Consider the following 19,098-nt stretch of genomic DNA (forward strand, 5'->3'; position numbering starts at 1 on the left):
GAAACTGATTTGCTCAGTGGATGGTTGACTCTCACTTGGTATGAGGAAGTACAACAGACCTATAAGTAACATGCACTGCATTTACATAAAAAAACATTTGAGTTGCATTTTGCGCCACGAAAATAGTATGTGAGGCAAGGATGTGATGGAATGTCAATATGAAAACAATAATAGCAACGATGTGAAATTGAGTTTAATTCATTTTCCAATGTGAAAGAAAATCAAAAGGCAACATTATTTGTTGAAAATTCACTGTTTATCGGATTTATGAGAATACTCATGTTTACTTATTTTTAACATCACGACTTTGAGTATCAATTTGGCGATCATTTTGTGCAGGGGGTTTCATTAAATTTGATATCATTTGAGATGTAAACATGACAGAAACAGCACGGTCAAGGTTAATGCAACCAAGCAGGTTTAATGGTAAATGGTGTTGCACTTATATATATAATGTTAAACAATCATCATCGCAGCCCATCACTCCTCCCGCAGCCCAGCACATTTTGATTTACTCTTAAATTGTATTCAGTCGGCACTGTAAATTAAAGGGTGTTGTTTTTTGGGTGTATCAAAAACCATTTAAGCATCGAAATGGTTTAAAATTATTGGATAAAACCCAAGTAATGGCCAACCCTAGTTAAAACAAAGCAAGACTTGTCAAACACACAGAACAAAGACAGCCGTTTTGTTCCAGTATTAACATTGAGAGTATGCCAACTTTATAGTTTTAAATGTTACAACAGCTTACTAGTATTACTAAATAATTATAGCTTTACATTGGAGCAAATGCTTGTTTACAATAGCTAGAGCTGCAACATAACTAATTGATGTTAGACTTTACATTTGTGATGGGTCAATTTAATGTCAATTAAAAAAACTGAGGGGAAGGGGTGTGGGGGGTGCAATATCAAAGTTAAATCATTTTTCACCAAATTTTTAAAACTATTATATAGTTGCCATAATGATATAAAATGGCTGATAGGATTTGGAATAAAATATCATATCGTACAGCACTACTATCAGTGCAGCCAATGTCTAAAGCAAGCATGGGAAAATTGCCTGTTTTCAAAGATGAATCACGTGTCTTTAATGCTGGCTAAAAGGCTACTGGGGTGTAGACGGCTCTTTAAAACATATTTGAGGCATTTTTAGCTAAATTCTGATCATACTCCAAATTTGTGAGTGTCGGAACTACACATTTCCAAGCTTTGGCTCTACCAAGATCTTAGCGTAGAAAACATAAGCGGATTTTAAGGGGAGGAAAAGGGGGGCAGGCCCCCCCGGTGGCCGAAAGGTGTCATTGCATGTAATTAGTTTATAAAAGTTGTAAAGCAATAAAACTGCAACAAAAATGAATGAAATGAAAGAAATACATATATTTTCATAATGAGTCAAAATTATTTTTGAGATTTTACAGATCATGTGACTAGCAACTTGGACGATCATTTGCTTTGCATATAATTAAAAATAAATCAATGAAATTAGGGGAGGGCAATTTTATTTTTCAAATGATTTTTTGATTGAAGCAACTTTTTTTGGGAATAAATGATTTAGACACAAATGTCCTACTTGTAATATGGCCCAAACATAAAAAGGATTGCTTCAAAGAAAACTTTTTCAATGAAAAATTAAGTCTTCAAATGCAAATTTTTCAATTTCAAATATTTTTTTGTATTCAAAAACTTTTTCTATAATTGAATTTTTTCTTTTTTTGATTGAAGTGATTTTTCTTTTTGAAAATATTTTTTTAAGCAACTTATTTTTTGATTGAATAATAACAACATTACTTCAATCAAAAAAGCTGGTTAAAAAAAACAAGCCATGACATAAAAAAAAAAAAAAAAAAAAAAAAAAATCAAAGGAAAAAAAGCTTTCACATGCATTTTTTAAAAACATTTTTTGCGTTTAAAATTTTTGCATTGAAACACTTTTTTTTTGTTTTTTTGATTGAAGCGGCTGTTTGTGTGTGTCTTTGAATAATAAAGACACAAATCTACCTCCATATGGCTCCGCCCAGGGGATACAATTTTTGACTGGGGTGACTACATTGGCACGACACCGGCAGGCGTACCATATTCATTGGATGACTATCTTGGCGAAAAGTATTGCCTTAGCAGCCTGATTTAGAATTCCCTCAAGAATGATGGGAAACAAAAAACACTCATTGTCAACTTATTATTATAAATATTGTTGTAAGTTAATTTTATTGCTGACACTGCGTTTCGGGGTCATCTACATGTTGTGCCCCCCTCTCCCAAAAGCCAAACTCCGCCTATGGTATAAAATTATGGGTAGACATAGAAATAATTTGTTTGCATGTACTGTTTCCATGCAGTTCCCAGGAGCAAGAAGAAAGGGTCCTGTAATAAAAATGGCCTGTGCATCGGAGGGTGGTGCGCTGCTGTTCTCCTCGCCGCCCTGCTGGGTGTTGCCATCTGGCTTGGAGGTTGGCATTCATATTCATTTGCGGTTCTGTTAGCGTTTTTACTGAGCGCTTTTATGGATGTGTAATAATAATATTCAGAGCTTTCCATAAACCAACATCACTGAGTGCCGATGTGTTTTCAAGAGACTGTTGCAGAATTAATATTGAATTATGCTAATAGTATTGCTGTATTGGGGGTGTCTGCATCTGAATTGAAAGTCTCATAACATCCTTGAAACTCAGTTTATTCTACTTTTCTCTCCAATGGCAGTGCAATATGGTACCCGTTCGTTCACAAAAGGCTTCATCGACTACGAAGAGGATAATATGAACACTGATGACGACTCTCCTATCTTGATGAGTGACAGCTGCCCCAATACTACCATTGAGTGCGATGGGATCTGGGACTGCAAGCTTGGCTCGGATGAAATGAACTGTGGTGAGTATGCAAGTAATTCCACCAATAGGGGGCAGATGTTTAGAATGGATTGGACAGCTAGGGGATCCAGTTGGTTTCCAGTCAACGTGAGCGCTGGCACTGTTTATATAACATGTATTTGATTAAACCCTCTTCCACTGACTCTTCACTAGTGAGGTTTTCCAGTAGAAATGCGCTACAGGTCAAAACCAACGAAGATGGCCGTTTTCTTCCTGTCTGCTTCAGTGGTTGGAACCAACGCCTAGCTGATCAAACCTGCTCCCAACTTGGATTTAGACAGTAAGGGCTTGCCATTCGTTACAGTATGAATATATATATATATATGTATGGCGGAAAACACTCGGGTGACTTCAATTTCCGCTCTGAGACCCCCAATTTGGCAAAATTTCAAAATTGTCCTATATGCATGTGTGATACATCATTGGAAAGGTTAAAATCTCAATTTTCTGGGGGAGGAAAAATTTTGAAAAGGAGGACATTTTAAGAAAACTTTTTAAACCCGAACTGGAGGCGAGAGCACGCGAGAGCAGAATTACAGACGTCATGACTTCTGTACGAAATATTATTGCGTACTTATCATGTTTTGATCCAAAAACTCCATGTAGCATGTATCACTGAGTGTCAAGACACAGTTGTGAATGCACACAGCTGGATTTTTTGGGGATTTTATGGGTGAAACATGACAATATAACAAGGGTCGTGATGCAGAAATCGCAGACATCAAGGAGTGGTCGAGATTTTCTTTCATATATTTACCCCTTTAAACGTTTTTTCTCAATCTTTCTTTGTTTGGATCGATTATTTATCATCTATCAGAGAAAATGCGACAGTAACAAAAAAAAAAACAATTAAGCGATAGTTATGAGGTAGATACCCGTGACTTTTCTAGACGCCATTTTTTCATTGTGACGTCATTTGTTTAAAAGTTTAAAATATGCGAGTGAATAATTTTCTAAAGTCGTTTTTTTGTTTGTTTTTAAACGAAATATTAGACATAAATTAATGATTCTAAGCTAAAAATGACTGACATTTCGAATGATAAATATTAGAGATGTCCCGATCGATCACGTCATTTTCAAAGTATCGGAATCGGCAAAAAAATATCGGCCATGCCTTTTTTTTAATATATATATATATTTTTTAATTAAATTGCTTTCTAATTGTATTTAACGTTACAGATATAATGTTACACTCACCCAGAGTCCTTAGTTTAGGCTTAAGGTAGGGTTATCAAATTTATCCCAATAACGGCAGTAATTAATTTTTAAAAATATGTATCATGTTAAAATATTTAACGCAATTAATGCATGCGCTGCACGACCCACTCACGCATTGTCGCGCTCAATCTGTAAGGGCGCCGTTTTACCTATATAGAGAGATAAAAGGCAGCGTAAAATGAGTAGTGATTTAGCAGCCTTTGGAGCCTATTTTAGTTGGCTAAAGCCTTACAATCCCTCTCCCTACCATTAGAAATATCATGGGAAGCAATGTGGGGAAGCAAGGTAGCACTTGATCTTTTTCTTAACACCTTGTTATTTCCCAACGCAGAGAAGACATATCAATTGGTAGCACTATGCACAGTCATGGTTCCACTTCCCATAATGCATTTTGGCCATGGCTACAGTATCATTTACTGAAAGCTCAACAAATACACTAGATGGCAATATTTAGTCACAATATAGAAAGGCACAAGTCTTTCTATCCGTGGATCCCTCTCACAGAAAGAATGTTAATAATGTAAATGCCACCTTGAGGATTTATTGTCATAATAAACAAATACAGTACTTATGTACTGTATGTTGAATGTATATATTCGTCCAAGTTTTATTCATTTTTTTCTTAATGCATTGCCAAAATGTATATGATCGGGAAAAATTATCGGGAATGATTGGAATTGAATCGGAAGCAAAAAAAGCAATCGGATCGGGAAATATTGGGATCGGCAGGTACTCAAACTAAAACGATCGGGATCGGATTGGGAGCAAAAAAAAATGATCGGAACAACCCTAATAAATCTAATTACCTAAGTTTTATGGCTGGGTTTAAACAAAAGCGGTCGCGCGACGTCTGTAAGCAGGGGTTTTCAGGGTAAAACGGACAAATTCAAAATAAATTCAAGGGCTTAATGCGCCATGAATCTGCTATGGCAGCATATAGACATATTGTTCTTTCAAACACAACAGTTGTTTTGACTTAAAATACAGCAGTTTCTTTTAAAGAGGAGTGCAAGAGCAGAAACTGCTTTTTCAGTCGTCTGTGTTTTCCGCCCTCTCTCTCTCTCTCTCTCTCTCTCTCTCTCTCTCTCTCTCTCTCTCTCTCTCTCTCTCTCTCTCTCTCTCTCTCTCTCTCTCTCTCTCTATATATATATATATATATATATATATATATATATATATATATATATATATATATATATATATATATATATATATATATATATATATATAGAGGGTGGAAAACACAAACACACACAGTGGGGAGAACAAGTATTTGATACACTACCAATGGGAAAACCCATATATATATATATATATATATATATATATATACATACACACAAAGTGGTATCTCGACATACGATCGCTTCAACACACAATCTTTTCAACATCAGAGGTAAAATTTGACTCGCCATTTGTTTTTACATCCGACAACATGCTGGAAATACGACGGTTTAAGACAGTTTCTTTGTTTTGCTGAAAGACAGACGCATCACGGATTTTCTTTAGAGAAAAAACGAGTTCCAGAGGTGGGTAGTAACGCGTTACATGTACCGTACTCCATTACATTTACTTGAGTAACTTTTTGAGAAAAATGTACTTCTAAGAGTAGTTTTACTACGTTTTACTTGAGTATATTTGTGAAGAAAAAAACGCTACTCTTACTGTTAATTTGGGCTACACAAGAATCTTTACATTTTTCTTCTACATATCAGATTTGTTTTTTGGATTTTTTTGCCAGTGATGCCATTGCCAAGAGTAGCGCTATTAATTTCACCACTGAGACGTCGCAACAATAATCACATGACTCCATTACACCAATTCGACGCAAGCTTGCCGTTCTATGATCACGCCAGCCTGTTCATTCACGTGGCGTCTTTAAAGCACCGTGAAAAATGAAGTATTTGCCCTCAACATGACTCGAAAATGCAGATTTAAACCTCTCTCCCAGTTTTTATTTGGCACTGATTGACCAAGGAAAACCAGAAATGTGATCCTTGTAATTTCATAATACCAATTATGAAGGAACTACAGTATTTTCTATTCAAACGAACTATTTTCTCCACTAGAGGGCAGGGCACTCATGCTCTTTGGACGAATAATGCTTCATTTCATTCTGTATTTCTTTGGCTTAATGTAGTTATCTAATGGATTATTGTACAGTATAATTATAATAGTTCATGTAGATAAGTTTGTGTTGAGAGAGGAAGAAAAATCAAAAATATGCAGTTACTCATTACTTGAGTATTCTTTTCATTGGAAACGTTTTAAATTGTACTTGAGTAAATTTTTTTGATGACTACTTTTACTCTTGAGTAATATTATTTTGAAGAACCGCTACTCTGACTTGAGTAGAATTTTTGGCTCCTCTACCCACCTCTGACGGGTTCCAAGATTAAAGCAGGTGGTGAAAAAGGTAAAAGGTGACACTTACTATTGAAATGAAGATGGAAATGATAGAAAAATATGAGTCCACGTCCGTGAACTGGCTCGACAATATGGCTGCAGAATGTCTACGATCTTGACGGTCCTCCTCCGACCTCTGTTTGCCTGTCTTTTATAAGTTAAGGTGACAATTATTATTGTGGTAGCATCGCCAAAGAAATCGCCAGCTTCGTCAGGTTTCTAATCATATATTCCATCAACTTGTGCAACACAACACGCCTACTGTCTGCTGTAGCTGATGCCAGCAACAAAACATTAAAAGAGAGTCAAATCTCTACCACTCTCTCACTGTCACGTCAGCCACGCGGTGCATTCAGGTACAGCACGCAAAAAACATCAGCCACATTAGAACCCGATTCGTTACATTATTACAGGAATTATTATTATAATATTCCGATTTTTGTTCATAATTTATTTGCTTTGCTCTGTGTAATTGCCATTTGTATTAATACCAGCAGTATTTATTAAGGATTTAGTGTAGGTTTTTGGGCTGTGGAACGAATGTATTCTTATGGGGAAATCCTGATTGACATTCGACCATTTCAACTTACAAACAAGGTCCTGGAACGAATAAACTTTGTATGTAGAGGTACCACTGTATTTACTAGGATGTACCGAGAGCAAAATTCTTGACTGAAACCGAATACTGGAAACACTTGGCCGAAAGCCGAAAAATACACACGCATATATTTTATTTGTTATTTCTTTAAATTATTTTATTTCATTATTTTCTAATTAATGCCCTTACCATTGGTTCTGCAACGCCCGAGGCTCGAGAAATTGTGTTTGAAAGGTGTCGATTCTGAAACCCCATGGGAGGGTGCGTTCCCAACACCAGTGAGCGTTTTGTGGCAAACTCTGAACATATCCTTTAGCAGTGGTGCTGGTGTTGTCATAGCATTCTGTTCGCTGGACTTAGACACACATGTCATGGCCGATGAAACCTTGATAAATGGGCTTTCTTGGAAGTTTGGGACACTCAAAAAATGGGTCCCACGCCTCCAATTGGTAAGTTAAATGAGATCTCGACGTATGTCTGTGTGAAACTGTAGTTCACGACAACAACAAGAAATTGTTCAGTTCTCGCCCAAACTAATAAAGTTCTTTATAAGACTATTACAATCACTCCTTACGCTGTATTCTTGTGCAACAACTGGACTCGATTGAGAGCCAGGCGAGTTGGCAGAGTTCTAGCCCCGATGAAGCCGAGCGAAGTCGCTCCTAGCCGGATTAAACGGCAACTGGCAGAGAGGGGTGTGGAAGTCGCGGGAAAATGACAAAAAAGGGGAAGTGGTCGTGCTATAAACGTATTGTGATAAACTACAGCAAATATACACGTATGCATTAAAATACTATGTATACTGTTTGCTTTATTAAAGTCCAAACTACTCACACACGGGCTCAAATGCACTCTATTCCATGTGACATGGGACATCAATGGAAACCAACTTCAGAATGAGCGTATAGCAACAATGAAGCAAATGTACTTTATTTCCCTTGATTTAATCATTTATATATTTCTTTCACACCTCAAAATACTTCCAAACCGCGGACATGTTTGGCTGTGAGCCGTTAGTGTTGCTACTCGCCGTGCTTTAATTATGTAATCACAAGAGGACTATGGTTCCTCATAGTATTCGGTGGAAAACTTTTTTTGGGAGGGGTTTAATTTTTAATCAAATATGTAATTTTAAGCTTTTTTTTTTTTTTCAGTCACAACTCTAATATTTACAGTTATTTTTTTCACATGTTGCTAGGTCTTATAACTACACAAAGATCACAGGATCTCAGGACTCCATTGGAGTGATGGTGACCAACAGATCATCCGACTCCATCCAGGATCAGGTTGAAGTCAGGTAATACTTTCTAAAACCATCTATGCAGCCAGTGATAGATTATAAGTAGTTGAACTATAAAAATAGTCCCGTGAAATTTAAACCAATGTTTCCAGTAATCCAGCTATGTCAATTCGGAAATTGATTCCTACTTTTCTAACAGCTTTAGAGTCGCTTTATAAATTAACTCATTGGCTGCCATTGACGGCGGAAGATAGCCACTCCATTTTGACTGTGCTGCCAGTCCCTTCCAGACAAAATCGATCGCTGAAACATAATCACAAAATGCCAGCCATCTAAGTTCAAATAGATTTGATGTTTATCACTGTCAGTGGCATTGAATGAGTAATTTTGCATGTTCCATAAGTGTCATGCCATAGACTTCATAACTATTGACTGGGCGCGGGGCCGATTAATAGGGGGCCTGAATTGTTGGCGTGGCTGTCAAAGCTAACTGAGTGGAATCGCAGACAGAGCTTTTTCCGTTGAAAGTTCTTGTGAATAAATGCTTAATAATGTCGTTTAGCTTGACAAATACCCTGGATGGCAATATTTAGTCAAACTATACAAACTATCAGACGTCTCGTACGTTGTGAAGCCAGCCCTCAAATGACTCATTGGCTTGATTTCTAAGTAATTTAAAACTTGCCGTTGACACCTTGTGGTGTATTTCAATCACTACCTTAAGTAGTTTAAAGACACTGTGGAAGAACGGCAGGGAGCCCATGTGACGTCACCGCCCGGTGACGTCAAAAATGGCGGGCTACTAGTTTATTTTTTGATTGAAAATTTTACAAATTTTATTAAAACGAAAACATTAAGAGGGTTTTTACTATAAAATTTCTATAACTTGTATTAACATTTCTTTTAAGAACTACAAGTCTTTCTATCCGTGGATCCCAAGTTTAACAGAAAGAATGTTAATAATGTTAATGCCATCTTGTGGACTTATTGTTATAATAAACAAATACAGTACTTATGTACAGTATGTTGAATGTATATATCCGTCTTGTCTTATCTTTCCATTCCAACAATAATTCACAGAAAGATATGGCATACTTTAGAGATGGTTTGAATTGCAATTAATTGCGATTAGTTTTTAAGCTGTGATTAACTCGATTAAAAATGTTAATCGTTTGACAGCCCTATTTTTCTCACCATGTTTTAAAATGCATGCATGGTACGAAAAATATAATATTTACTTTAAATCCTTGAACAAATCACTCCTGAGGCAATCCTTCCTGTTTGTATGCGGTACAACTATCGTACTTTTTAAATCTGGCATGTTAAAATCAGGCATGTTTTTACTCGGTGACCAACTGGGAATAACTGAAAGGCCTTCCTTAAAGGCGTTGGGTGGTGAAGTTCGATTCTGACCCGTCAATCATAATAAAGTCTATGTTCATGCATTTGTTTACTTCTGAGTTGATATAGACAGCAAAGTTAGCTATGTATGACTGGACCACTTATTTCCATGATAATTGACCTTAAGGCGTTGACCTGTGATTTTGCCAAAAAGCAACACAATTTATTAAAAGTGGTTGGGTGTAATTTGGCTTACACGTCTCTCATTGTGATATAACAGTTCTTCCTGTCCGGATCAAGCCGCAGTCTCCCTGCAGTGCATTGGTAAGCAGCCGCCATCTGTGCCTACAGCCATGTGGTGCACACACACGTATGATTAACCTTAACAACGAAATGTGATCTCTTGAGCCATAATACTAAAGGTTTGTGACGTTAAACACCATACGACAGGAGAAAAAAAAGTCTTAAATAGCATGAATAATTTTGAAACGATTCGAATATATACAACAATTTAGCAAAGTGCAGATGACGAGAAATTAGTCTTTTAATCTGCCGGTTAGCCACGCCTACCATTATAGGGCTCTAGCGTTCCCAACAGGTGGATGATGTCAGCGGGAGAATGGTCTCATCGGTTTTACTATTCAGCCCATTGAGGGAGAATTATTCAGAACGAGGAAAACTGGATGAAGAGAGCCGCAAAATGTCATTGTTTCAGTCTCTCTACTCCAATATTTTTACAGGATATTCTTTTTATCCAAGTATTTTTTTCCCCCCAATTGCTAAATAAATGGCATGGACATCACAAATAAGTCTTGTGCTAAATGGAATATGAAATGATAAAAATGCACTTATTCAGGAGGACATGGCAAAATTACTCAATCATGGTCAAAAATGTTGACTTCACCTTTACTGTCACACCTCCCGAACGATATTTTATGACGCCTAAATCGGGCTTATGTCATTTCCCTTCCCCGGCTTTGGAGAATGTAAACAAATCAAGAGGCATGACAGCTAGCCGACACGCTAACCCGAACCGAGTGATATTTCAAAGTCTTCGAAGCGGAAAATCACACATAACTAGCCCGGATCATTTGACATGAAGACTGGTTGTCGATTGTCTTCGCCGATCAGCAAACCGCCAGGCGGAGAGCAATTTATAGCTCGTTCCCCGGATGAGGGCGGCTGCAGTTGTTGTGCAGCTAATGTGCATGAGGAGAGCTTTTTACATGCCTATCAATGATCAAATGTAAGTAGTCCTTTATTTAAAGAAAGTTTGTAGTGTTTACTTTGTAATCGCTGCATTCGCCAGTATTTGACATAATACAAAACAAGATGTTTACTCCCTCGTAAGTCCCATGGTCCCACAGTAGTAGGGCTTGTTTTGGCCAATATCCACCGGTGAATGGGAACTTTTTGAAACTCCAAAAAGGCACACACACCTCTCCCTCATACAGCAAGATTTTTCTGCAGCCGTTTGGCTGGCGTGATGCGAAAAATAAACGTATTAATCCGCAAATTCAGATGAATCCTTAGTCCTCATACAACAGTACGGCTGTATAGTGAAGAGGACGCCTTCATCCATACACGTCACAGCGCCCTCTTTCTCAACTCGAGACTGTTGCCGGAAGGGACTCATTTTCATGGCGCGGGATTAAAAAAAACTAAATAAATATAGGGACCGCTTCCACACACATCCAAGCAGTCCATATCATTCAGGAGCATAAAATACCGCTTGTATTATGAAATAAACATGCTTTTTTGTGTCACAGGCACTTTAAGGATTTTATGCACAGTAGTAGGGCTACATAAAAGACCCTACTTGTTTTTCAAGCTGTAATGTATTCTATTGTCATTACGGCATATTTCTCCAAAGGACAAACAACCAAGCACCTTCATTAAAAATGTGTACACCCTTATTTGTACAGAAGTCATTTAAAAGTTCAATTTTCCATAATCTTTTCAGAGTGCGGGAAGCAGCAATCCACATCTCGCATTGTAGGGGGCAGCATTGCACAGAAAGGTCAGTGGCCTTGGCAAACAACACTAAACTTTAGAGGGGTCCACATGTGTGGAGGGGTCCTGATCGCTCCTGATTTTGTGCTGACTGCTGCTCACTGCTTCCCAAGGTTAAGGTTGATTTTTGACTAATTAATTTGGGAAAAAATTAAACATTATTTACTCAGTAATGCCATTTTACAGAAGCAGACCCTTGATGCTCATACCAGAGAATTGGCGAGTGTATGCCGGCGTGTTGTCTCTGGACAATCTATCTGCACCCTTTCTGGTGGAGAAGATCATCTCTCATGAGAACTATGACGAAGTTACAGCGAATCAAGACATTGCTCTGCTCAAACTTGCAGCTCCTGTCAAATTTGACGGTTGGTCAAGATTGTTTTGATGTTTTTGTTTTGGTACTTGACATCTCAAAATGGGTCAGAAGTTGTCTAGAGATGTTGGCATAGTTTTGAAAATGTAAAATTTTGGCTTTCTCCCTACCGAGTCCTGCTTCGAAAACGTGGAATATTCAGATGCATAAATGGCTGTTTGTCCTCTCAGATGATGTTCACCCAGCGTGCCTGCCAGTTCATGGGCAGAAATTTCCCCATGGGACCACTTGTTGGACTTCGGGCTTTGGTGACACAGAAACGAGTAAGTTTGGAGAATGTTTGTGGCTCTCGTCGGGAGTGAAACTCATAATGAGAATACACAATGAAGGCTTGAATGTGGTTCATCCTGTTACTTAAGGATTAAACTACTGCATAGGAACTAAGTTGGGCTCTAACGATACAAGAATTCAAGATTCTTGACCAACGATTTGATGCACAAAACGACTTTTTTTAAAGTGTTGAAAATATTTTACTTGCATTAATACTAACATTTTATGGAAGAAAAATGCCTGAAAATGTAACACTAATACGCAAAATAGTGATCCTTATCGCTGTAAATGTTGAATAACTGCAAAGTAGTGTCAACCCCCCCGCCAATGTTTAACTTTTTGTGTGTGTGTATATAATGGATAATAAAGTCTGGGGGTGTAGGCATCAAGTCTCACCCAATTTTTTTTTTGTCTCTGGGGTAGGGATAGGAATCGACAACTGGTTCCTATAGAGAACCGGTTTTGTGTGTTCCAATTGCATGGAATCGTTTGGCAGTTTATCTAACGATTCTCTTATCGATTCCAAACAGTACAATTTATGTCACGTCGCTTACGCATGTTATACACATTCAATTTCGCAAGCGAGACAGCATGATTACTTAAAGAGGGACTACCCATCAAGTATAATTTTTTTCTTTTAAATCAAATTTTTTTTTTTTTTTTTCAACAAACTTTATTTACACAAAAACAAATACAAACATAGAGTGAACAATTCAGATACAATCAACATATATACAACAACAACAAAAATAATAAATAAAAAGGTGGGGGTCAATTTTAACACAAGCTGTACTGTTTGCAAAGTCTCTTGGTCCTTATAGCCTTGGGGTTCAAACAGGAACTTAAATCGGCCAAATATAAAGAAAACATTATCCCAAAAACTTGAAAATTTGGTCTTTGATTAGCATATTTAAAACAATGAATGTGAAATTTTGCTAATATTAAAATAAGATTTATCACATATCTTTTATCCATTTCTGGTTCTTCAACGTTGGACAGGCCAAACAAAATATGTCTAAAAACAATTTTCAATGATGGCTCAACTTTAGAATTAATATAATTGTTCAGGTCAACCCAAAAGATGTGGGAGTAAGTACATTCCCAAAACAAATGGGAAATAGTTTCCTCTGCATTTGTACAAAACGAACATAACGTATCAATATTAATTTTAAATGTAACCATTGTTGTCTTTACAGGATAACACCTGTGAAGTAATTTGAGTCTGACTTCTTTAACTTTATTTCTTAATAAATATTTTCTCGGCAAAAGCCAAGTATGTTTCCATTCAATATCTTCGTATAAATTATTCCAATAATAAATCGCTGCAGGTTTGGAAACTATCTCCCTTTGAAAAAGTTCTCTCAAACAATGGTTGGAGGCTTCAGAGCTTAATAGTGCACATTTATAACCAATAAACAGAGACTTTGGATCAAAGACTGGCACATTACAGTTTCTACCTTTAGGAGAATTTTGTAATAATCTTCGAGAGCCCTCTGGTATTGCATCAAACACAATAGAGTATTCGCGAAGCGTAACAACAATACCATAAGATAAACAAAATTCTTTAAGTGAAAAGTTGACCATCTTCATTTAATAATTGATTAACTAAAAATGTTATTATCGGCCCATCTTTCAAAATATAAAGATCTATTTCGATACTGTATATCTCGGTTATTCCAAATGTAATATCTATGTGGTGAAAAATTGTGTTTATATATCATTGACCATGACATAAGAAATTGAGTTTGGAATTTGACTAATTTAACTGGTAACTTTGAAATGTTGTAATTATACCTTAACAAAAAGTCCAGACCTCCTACAGATTTAAAGATATGTGTAGTGATGAAATTCCATATTGAGTCTGGATTTTTCAAATATAATTTAATCCATTTAATTTTAAACGATGTATTCAAAGAAGTAAAATCTAAAGCGTCAAAGCCTCCCGAAGCTACATTATTAATCATAACATTCTTTTTTTATGTAATGTATTTTGTTTTTCCAAATAAAGTTGAATAAAATTCTGTCAATTTTGATACAAATATCTCTTGACACGTCAAGCGCCATCGCTGCATATATCAATCTTGAAATACCTTCGAATACCTTGAGACTAATGATCTGCCAGTTATAGATAAATCCCTCTGTAGCCAAAGATTAAATTTCTTTTGGACTGAACCAATTAGGGGAACAAAATTTTCTGCCACCCTTGCACTTTCGTCTGTTTCAATTATAATACCCAAATATTTGACTTTATGTTTTACAGTAATCCCAGATACATTCTCATCACAACAGTCTTTAACTGGTAGAAGTTCACATTTCGCTATGTTCAATCTGAGGCCAGAAGCTTTAGAAAATACATTTATAACATCAATTGCTCTTTGAATTTGGGATTTATCCCTCAAAAATAGTGTAGTATCCTCAGCAAGTTGAGTGATGGTTAAAGTTCTATTTGTGATAGTAATGCCCTCTACATTACAATTTCTAAAGTGAATGGATAGTATCTGCATAGGAAGAAGAAAAAGAAATGCTGAAATTGGACACCCCTGTCGGATCCCTCGATGAATGTAGAACCTTTTAGTAGTGCCAAATGGAAGTTTAATGGAGCTATTCGCATTTGCATATAAGGTTTTAATAGATCTCTTAAAATATTCCCCAAAACCAAAAACATCCAAAGCTTTAAACATAAATTGATGTTCAATAGAATCAAATGCTTTGTAAAAATCCCAAAAAAGAATGAAACTTTCTTCAATTAAATCAGAATAACCTAACATATCCAGAACCAACCTTATATTGTTTGTTATGTGTCTGCCAGACATGAAGCCTGACTGAGTTTCCTCAATTATATCATTGAGTGTCAACTTTAATTTTTTAGCCAAACATATCGCTAAGATTTTGTAATCATTATTAAGAAGTGATATTGGCCTCCAATTGTCTAATAACAAAGTATCTTTTTGTGGTTTAGGAAGGAGAGTAATCAAACCCTGAGTTAAAGACACAGGGAGCTTTCCGCTTTCAATACTTTCTACAAATACCTTATATAAAAATGGAACCAATTCTTTAGAAAACGTTTTGAAGAACTCTGCCGTTAAACTATCTGTTCCTGGACTTTTGTTAGATTTTAATTTCTTGATAGCATCTTCAATATCATTTACAGTTATGGGAACATCACACATTTCTTTATTAACATCTCCAATATCAGCAATATTTCCCAAAGATTGAAAAAAGTGTTCCGTATCATTCGCTAAGCAGTTAGATTGATATAGTGTTTTATAAAATGACTCACAAGCTTCCGCTATCTTTCCTGGGTCCTCTGTAATAACTCCATCTAAGCAAAGTTTGGAGACACTATTAAAGGTATTATTTCTCTTCTCCAATTTGAAAAAGTAAGAAGAGTTCTGCTCCCCCTTTTCCAGCCGCTTCCTCCTAGAACGCACAAATGCTCCTTTTGCTTTAATATATAATTGATCCAATTTCAATTGCATAATTTGAAGATTGGTTTTATCGTCTTGTGATAAATTCTCAACACCTTGAGAAGAAAGGGAAATAATTTCAGAAATTAATTCAGATTCCTCTTTCCTGTTCTTTCTAGTCATTTCACTTCCAGCTTTTCTTAGGAGTTTACCTAATTCAAATTTTAATAAATCCCAATTGGTTCCATATACATTTTCAGTACACGCTCTTGTCCAACCTCTATGTATTTTAAGTTTGATCTCATTTACCAATGACTCATTCAAAAGAAGAGAATTATTTAATTTCCAATACGAGTTAACCCTATTTGCTTGATGACTAGCAGACACACATAACTCCATAAAAATTCTTATGATCTGTCAGGGGCGTTGGTAACATTTTGACGTCGGTGACATATTGAGATATGAGATCAGATAATAACCAAAAATCAATACGAGATTGTAATGATCCCGTCTTGTTTTTCCAAGTAAATTCTTTTGCTAATGGATTCTTAGTTCTCCAAATAGCAATTAAATCATTTTCATGCATGAAGTTTTGCATATAAGCATTATTTTCTCCAGATCTAGAAGGCCATCTATCCTGTGTATCATTCAAAGTACAATTGAAATCCCCACCCAACACATCTTCATTTCTGCATATGAACTCACGTATGAGTCTATTTTTGACTGTAACGCATATATTAAATTAGTATTTTCTTGTTTGTTGTTATATCCATAGACATTGCCCAACAAAAATACTTGATCATTCACAGAAATAACCAAAAGAATGAAATGACCATTCGGATCAATCGTTGAGGAAATTATATTTCCATTAAATCTGTGTTTCAAAATAAGAGTTCCTGCTGAATGATGAGTCCCATGAGATGCCCACAATTCCTTTCCCCACTAAGACTTCCAAAAATTGACATCATTAGGACCAGAATGTGATTCTTGAATAAAACAAAAATCTGCATTGAGATTACTTGCATATAAAAATACAGCTTTTCTTTTAGTATTCTCTTAGAACCCGAGCGTTAAAAGAAATAACGGATAACGACAAAATGTAAGATCACTAGTGAACGTACACCCTTAGAAAAATAGAAACTTTGACTATAACGCGAACTATACAGTCACAAACTTAAAAACAGTATTAATAGCAGCCTAAGTATCATATGAAAATAAAAAAAACACAGCTGCTATAAACAGCGTGATGTTCCAATTAACCAAAAGACCTTAAAGCTCTCAAATAACCAACACACAAATACCTGCAGACAATTTTTTTTTTCTCCTCCCTTTTTCTTCCATCGATGCAAGTTTGTGATCCCACAAGGCAAGCAGCTTTCCCCGCCTTGCACATGAGTTCCACCCGCAGCAAAGGCCGACCATTCAGCGCCGGATCCTCAGGAGTAGGTTTCTCTTGAATTCCAGTCAATTTCCTTTTCCATCGATGAAAGGTCAAGGTTCCACAAAGAAATCAGCTTTCTCCTCCTTGTGTGCTTGTTCCACTTGCATTCAAAGCTGGTTGCTGTGTTCAGGATCCTCAGTAGCAAGGTCTTCCTCGAACTGCAGTAAATACATTTTTCTCTCATTGATGAAAGTTTGAGGTCCCAAGAAAAAATCTGCTTTGCTCCCCTTCTGTGCTTGTCCTATTTGCTTCCAAAGCTGGTTGCACTGCTCAGGATCCTCAGGACCAAAGTCTTCCTTGAACTGCATTCAATGTATTTCTTTTCCATCTACGAAAGCTCGAGGTCCCACGAAGTAAGCAACTTTGCCTTCCTTGCGTGCTTGTACCACTTGCGGCCAAAGCTGGTTGCGCCGCTCACGATCCTCAGGAGTGAGGTCTTCCTTGAACTTCAGCTTCCTTGCAATCAGGAACTCCGAGCGTTTTGCCATCTTCCATATGACATCTCGAAAGTGCCTCATGGTGAATTGCAGGATTATGGGTCTTGGCTGCAGAGAAGATGTACCCTTTTGTTTTGGTCCAAGCCTGTGTACTGTGTCAATAACACTCTGAAACTTTTCTTTCTGTTCAGGAGCAATGTTTTGACATACTTCGATGGCCCTTCTGCGCACATCTTCTTCCTCTTTCTCTCCTAGGCCATGAAGTCGCAAATTCCATCTTCTCTTGTACCTCGCCAATTCCATAACTTTACCTTCCATATCTTGGATAGTTTTTTCCATTTTATTGACTCTTCCTTCCGTTTTTTTGCCAGCACTTTAATATCTTTCATTTCTTCAGTAATGTGGTTAATAGTGTCCACCAAATCACCAAATTTTTTGGCTAATGTTAGCTCCTTGCTCCTCAATGGCCATCTTCAGCGTCACAATAATAGTCTCAGTCTGGTGGTCTTCCATCGCTCTTTTTTTAGACGGCTGCTTCGCTGGCGAGAGGTTAGGAGTAACAGAGGAACGCTTACCCGAGCACGAGGTATTCTGCATGTCAGGCTATCAAAAGTCCACCGCTCACGCCAGTATTTTTGCTGCTTTTCAACTTTTTGACAGGACCGCGTAAATTCGTGACTGTTTGCTACGCCGCCATCTTGGCTCCCCATCAAGTATAATCTGAGGAGTCTTTGCCGAGCGATGATGCATTCAGTTTCACTGGCCAAGTCATTATTCATGAGACTACTTAAAGAAATGGTGATCCCCCCCCCCCAAAAAGTCTATCAATGGGTCTATCGCATTCCTCGTAGAATACTCTATATGAAAAATATAACATATATGCATCTAAAATAATCCTAAACGATTCTATTAGCAATTTTAATATTCCTGTTAGGACGGTTCCTTGGGTATGCGTAAGCGCTGCGTATTCTGGGACAGAGAATAGACGAAAAGTGCGCATTTCGAGCAGAGTGTGGCGATGATGAATAAGTATTTCCTCCTTATGTCATAAAGTTCTTATGATAAGTTATAGCCGTTATCAGCGTGACCGTTTCATGTTTTTACTGTAACGTCGGCGGGTTGTTCCCGCTAGTCCTCTCTGCGTCGAGGAGAGCATTGTTTACATTATATTCTCGTTGCACATTTGTGTTAAGAGGGAATGTGTTGGTTTAGCATCTTAAGATGATGTTGTACATCCATATGAGTGTATAGTGCTTAGTTTTCGCCACTTTTATGGCCAAGATGACCGCACGTGCGCGCAGCGTGCTTCCGGGTTGTGCGTGCGCACTCGCACCCCCCCACCACCACCTTTGTGGTCATTACTCTGTGCGAGTCTTGTACTGTATGTGTGTTATTGACTGCTTTACAGTCAATTTGCATTGTTTATTGCATCAGCACTAACTTTCTTTCCTTTCAGAACCACACATATACCCACACATTCCAGTCTTC

General features: G+C 37.1%; 1 protein-coding gene across 3 annotated transcripts in view; it reads left to right on the forward strand.

Moving 5' to 3' along the window:
- The window catches only part of tmprss13a (transmembrane serine protease 13a), a 43,196-nt gene that overhangs the window by 12,824 nt on the left and 11,274 nt on the right, over positions 1 to 19,098 (forward strand). For all 3 annotated transcript variants that reach the window (XM_057839942.1, XM_057839940.1, XM_057839943.1), the window contains exons 3-10: positions 2,339 to 2,449; positions 2,700 to 2,867; positions 3,020 to 3,146; positions 8,287 to 8,385; positions 9,950 to 9,993; positions 11,633 to 11,795; positions 11,869 to 12,047; positions 12,226 to 12,318. In XM_057839942.1, coding sequence (XP_057695925.1) covers positions 2,339 to 2,449; positions 2,700 to 2,867; positions 3,020 to 3,146; positions 8,287 to 8,385; positions 9,950 to 9,993; positions 11,633 to 11,795; positions 11,869 to 12,047; positions 12,226 to 12,318 — 984 coding nt within the window. The remainder of the gene's footprint in view (positions 1 to 2,338; positions 2,450 to 2,699; positions 2,868 to 3,019; positions 3,147 to 8,286; positions 8,386 to 9,949; positions 9,994 to 11,632; positions 11,796 to 11,868; positions 12,048 to 12,225; positions 12,319 to 19,098) is intronic.

This window comes from Corythoichthys intestinalis, chromosome 6 (assembly GCF_030265065.1).
Source record: "Corythoichthys intestinalis isolate RoL2023-P3 chromosome 6, ASM3026506v1, whole genome shotgun sequence".
Taxonomy (NCBI): domain Eukaryota; kingdom Metazoa; phylum Chordata; class Actinopteri; order Syngnathiformes; family Syngnathidae; genus Corythoichthys; species Corythoichthys intestinalis.